At 34.0% G+C, this 10,429-nt stretch overlaps 1 protein-coding gene across 1 annotated transcript; it reads left to right on the top strand.

Annotated features, from left to right (window-relative positions):
- The first annotated feature begins 3,140 nt into the window (after positions 1 to 3,140).
- Positions 3,141 to 9,009, top strand: LOC143613097 (villin-2-like). The gene is made up of 21 exons (XM_077086903.1): positions 3,141 to 3,190; positions 3,306 to 3,417; positions 3,505 to 3,570; positions 3,660 to 4,074; positions 4,148 to 4,280; positions 4,348 to 4,507; positions 4,590 to 4,740; positions 5,451 to 5,551; positions 5,621 to 5,776; positions 5,850 to 5,918; positions 6,003 to 6,071; positions 6,142 to 6,279; positions 6,353 to 6,481; positions 6,562 to 6,709; positions 6,802 to 6,812; positions 6,906 to 7,046; positions 7,117 to 7,242; positions 7,318 to 7,377; positions 7,473 to 7,749; positions 8,412 to 8,704; positions 8,896 to 9,009. The coding sequence occupies exons 1-21, from the start codon at positions 3,141 to 3,143 to the stop codon at positions 9,007 to 9,009; spliced, it is 2,919 nt and encodes a 972-aa protein (XP_076943018.1).
- The last annotated feature ends 1,420 nt before the right edge of the window (positions 9,010 to 10,429 follow it).

The following is a 10,429-nucleotide window of genomic DNA, read 5'->3' on the forward strand; positions in this document are numbered from 1 at the left end:
TTTAAAATCAAGTGTCTTAATTTACTCTTGTCTCATGTATTATATATAATATAGATATAGATATAGATAGTTAGGATATAATTAAACAAAGTCTTTTTTAATAGAAGTATGTATAAGACATTTGTTTTCTTTGTTTTTATCTGTTTAAAATTTAATAGTTAGTCATCATTTATCAGCATTAGACTATAACACATTTGTTTTCTTTGTTTAAGAAAATCTAACTTAATATGCCCAAGCACTCTTCTAAGTTGTTCTTGTCCAACCACCTTTTTTGAATATCATAGTGAAATAACTATTAAATATGTCATTACTTTTATTGTACTTACATGGGCCAGCATCACATATAACCAAAATATCATCTTCAATTTATTAACTTTAGTTAAAAAGTTGTATATAAAGACTAAGGAGAAGGTATATCATCTGAACTTGCTAAACAAAATCATTAAATAATTTTTTCCATATTATTTCTTACATTCAGACTTGTATATATTTTTGAAAATTCAAACTTAAATTAATGGCATGTAAGTAATTCGACCATATAGATGTCTTTATGAGTTGCGACAAGCGTGACACAATGTAGTCATGCAACACATCGTCTCTAGACCTCTCCTTCACACTCGACTGTGTCGCGTTTTTCACCAGACAATTCAGGAGCTTTACAGTCCAAAAGCTTTTGAGTTTTGAGTGGTGTTTTTCACCAGGCAATTCATGAGCTTTATAGTCTAAAAGCTTTTGAATGCTTGTTTCCAGACAAGCCTAAAATGACATTAGTGGATGTACATGATATTTTTAGAAAGAGACACATTTCATTTATTTTATACCGGCGGGTGCCCGCGCGATGCAGCGGGAAACACATACCTTGGTAATCATGTAACAAGTTTATGGGTGTTCGTTGTTTGATTTAAAACCATAAAACCGTTCAAGCTGGTCAATAGCTTGATTTCACGGTTAATTTTTTCTATTAACTTCTGGCCGGTCGTTTTTGGTTTCGACGAAAACCCGTTGCTAACGGTTATGCCCACGGTTTAAGTTTGGCCTTCATACTTTTGTGAATAAATTTTAAATGTGCTAACGGTTATGCCCACGGTTATGCCGTTGCTAACGGTTATGCCCACGATTTAATTTTAGAATTGATATGTGCCGCAAATATCAAAAATTTCTTGGACATAAAACCGGTTTGCTGGTAAAAACCGGTATTTTAGAAAAAACCGCCGGTACGATGTTCTAGCAAACCAGTCAAAAATACCGGACTCAAAATACCGGCCTGCTATGCGAAATCCGGTTTAACCGGTTCAACCGGCCGGTTTGAACTGGTTTTTAAAACACTGTATTTATGTGTTTAAACATCTTATTGATTTATAGTTACATATTTGAATTGTACAATAATGCTTTAGTGACTTGTACATTATAAACCATACCTCATTATAGAATAAATTTTATATGGAAATGTTGACAAAAATAAGTACGATGCATCGATAAGCTCTGTTTTTTCCTTAAACGTAATATATTTAGAGATATAGAAGAAAAATAAGAAAATATATAAACCTGTCAAATACATGAGTAAAGATGAGGGGTAAAAGTTGTAACAATTTCTTAAATTTACAAAATGTTAATAAAGTTTAAGGGCCAATTTTGTAACTATTTTTTAACAAATTGAATTTAAAAACATATTTTGTAGTGGACAACTTTGCCCCTATGCTACATGCTTTATAGGGTGTACATAAAGCTTTGAATATTGTAAATTACTTAAAAACCTAGTGTCTTAATTTGCCCATGAGTGCTACATTATATATATAGTATAGACAGATGGTTGTGCGATGCGGCGGGGAACGAAAATTCTAGTATCATGTAAAAATTACGGATGTTCAAGGTTCGTTTGAAACCTTAAAAACGTTTAAACCGATCATCACTTTTGGCCAGTTGGTTTCAGAATGTTCGAATCATAACAAACGGTTTGGTTTATGCTTTATACTGAAAATTGGCCATATAAAACCGGCCCGGTCGGTAAACTTATTATTGAAGCTTAATGTGTGAAATCAAACAATTAGTAACGATTCAGTTTGAATTTTCAACGATTCAGTTTCGGTTTTCAATGAAAAAATATGAACCGACGGTTTGACTTATTGCTTAACTTAGAAGCTGTTAAAACCGAATTGTGAACACCTATACGTAACATCCTAATTTTAATTGGAATAAACTATAGTAATATCATACCCAAATTAAAGACAGTAACATGCTCATTTTTATGGTGTAATTTTCTTAAAAGAATATTAACATATGAAAAGGTTACGGCCGTTGGAAAATCGTTGGTAGGAAGTTGGTTAACAATTAAATTTAAAAGAAATACATTGGTAAAGATGAAGGTCCAAAGTTATAATTATTTCTTAAATTTACAAAAGCTGAGTAAAGTTGAGATATTGTAACTATTTATAGACATATTTTTTAATGGATAAGTTTGTCCTTATCTTAATGTGTGCATTATGCATTATAAGTTGTAAAATACTTAAAAATGATGTTTCTTGGTTTGTCATGACTTATGTATTATATATAGTATAGATAATAATATTATGGAATAGAATTACCGAATCATGTTGCCACCCCCATTTTAATTATTATTATTCCACCTTGATCAAATCTCCATTTTCCTTCCTCCCAAACCTCAAATTTTCAGAGATGCATACAAGAAACCCCATCCAGACAAGATTGGGAGGAAACAACCCATAAAACACACACACAAATTATTATCATTTTGATGTGACAAATTAGCACCCAGGTATGATCCCATTTTCATTACCTCCATTCGCATTCAAAATTGTTGGGAATTTTTATTCTTCCAATTTAATATAAGAAATCATGTGTTTGTGTTGATCCTGACAGGGCAATGTGATTAATTTAGACAACAGCAATGAATTTCAATAATAAAACTTATAAATTTTGCAACATATAGAAACAAGATTATATATAAAAATTTAACAAGACATGCATTTTAAAGTTATGATTATTATCTCCCATGATTTTCAGAAACAAACAAACACATTTACATAGAAATGCTAATATTAGATTGCCTTATGATTGATTGAAACCGCAGGGCAGGAAATATTTTATGATCTTGTTCTCGTTATAATCAAGATTTTGACACCATGTCAGTTAAAGTTTCGGAGCCTGCATTTCAAGGAGTTGGTCAAAAAGTGTATCCTTTCCAACTTTCTTACTTTTATTTTATAAATAAATGTTCGTAGAGCGATGTAATTAGCGAACTTATGTATGCATGATTGCATGCATGCTTTTATCTTGACTCGTTTTAGTGGGATTGAAATATGGAGACTTGAGAACCTTCAACCCGTACCTTTGCCAACGTCCGATTATGGTAGATTCTATTATGGTGATTCATACATCGTCTTAAAGGTGCTCATAACCGTCAAAATATTATTTTTCTTTCTTCATTTGATATCTCAACCGGATGATTATTATATATTTATATTTGAATGATTTGTGTATTTGCAGACTGGTGGCAAAGCAGGCGCGTATACGTATGATATACACTTCTGGCTAGGCAAAGACACTAGCCAGGTACTGCATCCTTTTATGATATGTTTGCATGTCCATATGTATATGTGTGTGTATTTGTATAAATGATCTGAATTTATTATGTGAACTAGGATGAATCTGGAACAGCAGCTGTGAAAGCGGTTGAGCTCGATGCAGTTCTTGGAACCCGTGCAATACAATATCGAGAGCCTCAAAGTCATGAATCTAAGAGATTGTTGTCATATTTTAAACCATGTTTAATGCCACTAGATGGAGGTTTTTCAGCTGGAATAAAGACACCTGAAGATGAAAACTTTGAAACAAAGTTGTACACATGTGAAGGAAAACGAGCTGTCAGATTGAAGCAGGTCCCGTTTACTCGATCAACACTTAATCATGATGAGATCTTCATATTGGAAACCAAAGAGAAAATATATCAGTTTAATGGTGCAAACACAAATATGCAAGAAAGAACCAAAGCTTTGGAAGTTGTTCAGCTTATAAAGGACAAATATCATGAGGGAACCTGCAGTGTTGCAATTATTGGTAAAGCTTACTTTTTATTTAATAATTTCTGTTGCTGTTATTATTATTATTACATGATTTTTTTTTGTTTCAGAGGATGGAAAGCTACAATCCGAAGGGCAATCGGGTGAATTCTGGAACCTATTTGGAGGGTTTGCTCCTATTGGCAAGAAGGTAGCAAGTGAAGACGATATAATGCCAGAGAAAATGCCTCCCAAACTTTATTGGTATAGTTTTGACCCGGCCCGTTTTGACAGCTGGCCCAATCGCCCATTCTAACCTTTGATTTTGCAGCATTGCTGGAGGTCAGATACAGGATGTAATTGGGGAACTTTCTAAATCATTATTACGCACCGATAAAAGCTATGTATTATATTGTGGTACACATTTGTTTATTTGGGTCGGTCGAGCAACACGATTGGAAGATAGAAAAACCGCCACGCAGACTGCTGAGGTAGACTTGTTATAGAATAAGTTAAGATTCATTTATACCTTCCTTATGTGAACTGGTTATTAATTTTTTTCCTTGTATGCAGGAGTTCATTGTGAACCATAATGTGTCAAAGTTGACTACTGTGACCCGAGTTATTCAAGGTCACGAGACAAATTTGTTTAAATCCAACTTCGGGTCGTGGACATCGGCTTCATCAGCTCCTCCTTTCGAGGAGGGTAGGGGAAAAGTAGCAGGTAGATTCATTCCGACCCTTTTACTTATTAACGGGCTGAACGGGCTTAGAATAGCCTAAAGTCTATTTTGAACTCACACAACCTCTTAAATTAGATTATTTTTATCATAATGGTTTGTTTTGACCCAAAACCATTTTAAGATAGGCTTGTAAACGAACTGAACACGAATGGAGTATGTTCGTGTTCGTTTGTTTTAACTTTAACCGAACAAACGATTGAACACGACCAATTAAACAAACAAGGTTTTCTTGTTCGTATTCACTCGCTTAGAAAATGGACTTGTCCGTGTCTGTTGATGTTCATTCATGAACCGTATAAACAAACAGTTCGCAAACGTTAACGAGCGGACATAATTGAACATAGATGAACGAACATACTGAGCTAAAACTAGTTAAAAGTAATGAGATGAACAATGTGTTGGGCCTGAAAATTTTAAATGCATATATTAACGAACGTAAACTAACGAATTTAAATGAATGAACGTTCACGAACACAAATGAACGAATGAGACATGTGTTCATGTTTGTTCCTTTAAGTAAATAAACAAACTCTTTGTCCATGTTCGCTCACGAACATACCGCCAAACATTTCACTAGCTGTTCACTGGACGTTCTATTCGTTCAAAGACCCACTGAATCCACACCCGTTTTGAATCTGTCGACCCATTACTCAGCGTCTTTCCACGTCTAATATTCATGTATAAAAACTAGCTATGCTGAAGCAACAAGGTGCAATTCTCAAAGGGCAGGCAAAAACTTCTCTCATGGAGGAGGAAGTTCCACCTTTGCTTCCCGAAAATGGAGAACTCGAGGTTTAATTATTAACTTTCCACATCATAACTTTTGGAACAAAAACATTTAACATAGCTTAGCATTTTTAGGTATGGCATATTGATGGAGAATCAAAGACACCGGTACCAAAGGAAGATATTGGAAAGTTTTACGGTGGAGATTGTTATATTATTCAATACTCTTATGATTCTAATGATAAAAAAGATCATTATCTCTGTTGTTGGATTGGGAAGGATAGCATGCAGGTAACATAAATTAAATATACCTATGCAAATGGTGCATTTTACGCTTTATGTTTATTAACATCTTACGCCTCAGGAGGACCAAACATCGGCTTGCCAGCAGACTACATCAATGTTCAAATCTCTCAAGTGCAAAGTAGTGCAGGTACCATAATTTCAAAATAAAGTTTTTTGCAGTGTTGAATACAAATAATTAATTAAAAAAAAAACATTATCGTTCTTTCTGCAGGGTCGGGTGCATCAAGGAAAAGAGCCACCACAATTTATTGCCATCTTTCAGCCTATGATTGTTCTCAAGGTATAGTATTTATAAAATTGCACTAGTGATTAAATATATCTTATAATTTTAATTATTTTTCTTTTACTAGGGTGGATTGAGCCCGGGTTACAAAAGCTACATTGCAGAAAAAGGATTGAAGGATGTGACTTATAGTCCAGATACTTCTGCTCTAATTGAAATAGCGGGAACTTCAGTGCATAATAATAAAGCTCTTCAAATAGACTTGGTATGCTTTTGCACTAGTGACTTAAGGATTTTGTTTACTTGGGACCTGACAACGTGCATATGATCTCGTTCAGTCTGCAACAAATTTAAATTCATACGGTTGCTTTATCCTACAATCTGCTACATCAGTTCTTACATGGTATGGAAACCAGAGTACAGTTGAGCAGCAGCAGTTAGCGACGAAAGTTGTTGAATTTTTGAAAGTATGCTTAACAATGATCTTAACTTATCTAATTTCCTATTCTTGATAATTTGTTTACTTTCCTTTTTATTAAATATTTAGCCCGGTGCACCCTCAAAATTCTCTAGAGAAGGAAAAGAGAGCTTAGCTTTCTGGCTTGCATTGGGAGGCAAACAAAGCTACAACAGTAAAAAATTAGTGCAGGAAATTGTCCGAGAACCGCACTTGTTTGGAATATCATCCAATAAAGGTTTTTTTTTAAAAAAAGAGCATTAACTTTCTTTTAATAATTATACACACTAACTGTTTTTTGATCTTATTTTCTGGTTAATGGATCTTCAGGAAAGTTTGAGGTGAGTTCTTCATATCATCTTTTTTGGACAAATTAGACAATTTGTGTAGCATAATATAATATACACTTAAAATTCATGTTGGTTACATGACAGATTGAAGAAATTTACAGTTTCGAACAAGATGACTTGTTGGCAGAGGATATTATGATATTAGATACACATGCTGAGGTTATTGTTTGGGTCGGTCAATCAGTTGACCCGAAGGAAAAACAAAGTGCTTTTGAAACTGGCCAGGTACTATCATAATGCAGTTATGATCCGACCGACACTAACTACCAATATTGACCATTTTTGATCATTTCAGAAATACATAGACTTGGCTGCTTCTGTGGATGGATTGTCTCCATATGTACCGTTGTTTAGAGTACAAGAAGGAAGTGAACCTTGTTTTTTCACAACATATTTTTCGTGGGATCCTTCAAAAGCTAGTGTATGTTACTTTTATTAATCTTAATGATATAAATATTATTTAGCCACTTGACTTTGTATCTTCTTTCATCATTAGGCTCAAGGAAACTCGTTTAAAAAGAAGGCTATGTTACTCTTTGGGCCAGGTGTAATCGAGGTAAACGACTGCTACAAGTTCTTAATATATATATATATATATATAACATGGTCAGTTTATCTGTTATATTATCATTGCAGAGTCATGATAATAAGCCTGAAGTGAGCAGCAGAGGTGGCGGTGCAACCCAGAGAGCATCAGCAATGGCTGCTTTGACATCTGCTTTTAAATCATCTAATGTTCCTAAAACTACCAGTGCTCCTAGAATAGTATTAAACCGGGCCTCACAGAGAGCAGCTGCAGTTGCTGCTTTATCAAATGTTCTAACTGCTGAAAGGAAGGGGGGCCCACCTCCACCTGATTCTCCTCGTAAAAAAAGCCCAAAATCAGAATCTACCTCGCCTCTTGCCAACCCCGAGATCCTTGACCCGGGTAGGCACTATAACCGCAAAAAAATCAGCTTTATTTTTTTATATGTATACACTGCAAGTTAGATGTGGAAAAAAGGTGGGGCAGGCTTGGCAGTGGGTAGGGGTGTAGCCGAGCTGAGCCCGGTGTCGGCTTGTTAACTTATGAGAGCTGGAGCTCGTGTTCAGCTTGTTTCCAGCTAGAGCTCGGCTCATGAGTTGTTTTACAAACTCGAGCTCAATTATTAATTATTAATTTATATACATTTAAACTTTTTATAAATGCATGTATATCATTTAGTTCTTTTTTATAATTTTTATATATTTAACATAAGTTCTATATATAACATAATATAATATCTATTTAAAACATTATTTGAAAATTAAAAATAGTGGGATTGTTTAGCTTGCGAGCCTACTCGAGTTTGATAAGTGAAGGTTGGACTTGTTTATTTAACAAACTTATATTTAGGCTCAAGCTCATTTAAGCTTGACTTGATTCAAGTTATTAGCGAACCGATCTTGAGTAACTCACTAGCGGCTTGGCTTGTTTACACCCCTAGCAATGGGTAAAAACCGAGTAGATTTAAATGCGGATAAAAATGGGTCGGGATCGACCTGCAACACTTTATTACAAATTTTAGTTTTTCATAACGGAATCCAAAATGTTAATATTTATATCTGCAGTTCCAGCTTCAGCTCCAGCTCCAGCTCCAGCTCCAGCTCCGGTTCTAGCTCCAGATCCTGATCCAGTGAAGACCAAAGAACCACCCTCCGACACTACAGAAAATAACGAAGCTTCTGAAGCTCCAAGTGAGACAACTGAGCCGAATCAAGAGACCAATGAAGAAGACTCTTCAGTTAAAGAAACAGCTGAAGAGGAAAAGGGTTGTGAAGACACTCAAAGTACATATACCTATGACCAACTCATATCAAAATCAACAAACCCTGTTACCGGAATCGATCTCAAGAAAAGAGAGGTAATATATATGGTTATGGCGTCATGAATATCCATTTAACCATTTCATATAATCGTCGTGTTTGGTAAGAACCTTGTTCTTGTCAGAAAGGTCAAGTTTACGGCTTGCATGAGGCTTATATAATCGTCATGGCCTAAACTGACCCGTTTTATTACGGGCCATATGTAACTTGTTTTATAATGAAATTGCAGACTTATCTCTCCCCTGAAGAATTTGAAGAAATATTTAAGATGCCAAAGGAAAAGTTTTATGGGCTACCAAGATGGAAGCAGGATCATCTTAAGAAGAAAGTTGATCTCTTCTAAACATTCAAATCTTCCAAAATAAATGCTACTCTTTTTTCCCTCCTTTTAAACATTTATTCTTTTTATTTTTTGCCGGTTTATACCGACTTTAAACAAGGTATATAACACAATGTACACTCCTAAATATGATCAATTTGTCATTGTGTTATCTAGTGCTTACATGTTACAATATACTTGGTAATATTATTATTTGTCATTGTGTTACATGGGGCTTGCATGTTACAATATTTGCATACTAGGATATAGACCCGTGCGCTGCACGGGTGGAAAATATTTAAACGTGAATAAAAAAGATGTTTAAAAATTGAATGATCTTTGATTTTTAACCAGGTATCAGCAGAACAATATTGTTAATAATAGCTATTTATTATTTACCAATTGTCAACATATTAATAAGAAAAATAATTAGTGAATATATTATCTAGGCATCAGAGTTTATGTTTTATAAAACTAAGAATATAAAAAATTTATTATTCCTCATGCCTGCATCCAACAAAACATATACAAATTTATCAAAAGAGTTACGTTTGTACAAAATAGACCAAGTCAGTTTAAAACAGTTATGGTCCAAAATAACTAATGTTTATTTGAGTGATTAGTGTGTCATTTTGCCAATACCAAAATACAATTTGGACAATTTATACATGTTTCAAAATTTTACCTATTAATATAATACATCACATCACCAGATGGTCAAATTAATGCGACCAGCTAAAATTAAAGTGCACTTCCAGAATGAAATTCTTCAAAATCTATATAGTACGGTATTGTCTACTTTTTTAGTTTATAGTCATAAAGTAGAATTATGAAAAAAAGTAAGATATCCAGTGCATTGCCAAAAACCAAATAACTGGTTTTATTGGTTATAGTTGACAGACAATTTTTATTCACAGAAAATGTCCCGGGTCAAAGAAAAGTTACAAGTCTTGCGGGTCACATGTGTTTGGGTTTTTAATCAATATTTGCAAGATGGGAGATACGGTTTGACTTCTTACAGTCAACGTTGTAGTTTTAAGTTTGTTTGCTACAGGAGGTATTATGGGAAATATTGAATTAGTATTGTTTTGATTCAGATGTTCGGACAAAATTTGAAGCTCATGTAGTGAGATTAAATTTGACAAATAATCACAGTAAGAGAAAACCACTATAAATGTTCAAATAATATTATATACATCGTAAGAATTAACACACAAATTCCAGTTCTCCATTCATTTTAACGCAACAACCACCTTTTGTTTATGGCTTTCAAGAAAATCGTCATTTATCAAATGACTCGGGCTTCGTTTATACGTCATGCATTCTTTCCTCAAACTCTAAGTTAAAATAAAATAAATTTAAATCAATTCTACATTCTCTCATGGTAATGCAAGACATAATTAGCAAAAGATAATACTATCGATCGACCAACAATCATATTGAA

Source organism: Bidens hawaiensis, unplaced genomic scaffold (assembly GCF_021521415.1).
Source record: "Bidens hawaiensis isolate Kalapana, Puna unplaced genomic scaffold, B.hawaiensis_p1.1 tig00036691_1, whole genome shotgun sequence".
Lineage (NCBI taxonomy): Eukaryota > Viridiplantae > Streptophyta > Magnoliopsida > Asterales > Asteraceae > Bidens > Bidens hawaiensis.

What these genes read in the sequence shown, in the direction of transcription:
- LOC143613097 (XM_077086903.1), top strand. Translation starts at nt 3,141, where the DNA reads ATGTCAGTTAAAGTTTCGGAGCCTGCATTTCAAGGAGTTGGTCAAAAA. An exon ending in CAAGGAGTTGGTCAAAAAGT is followed by an intron (nt 3,191 to 3,305) that starts GTATCCTTTCCA and finishes GACTCGTTTTAG; the next exon opens with TGGGATTGAAATATGGAGAC. An exon ending in GGGTAGGGGAAAAGTAGCAG is followed by an intron (nt 4,741 to 5,450) that starts GTAGATTCATTC and finishes TATAAAAACTAG; the next exon opens with CTATGCTGAAGCAACAAGGT.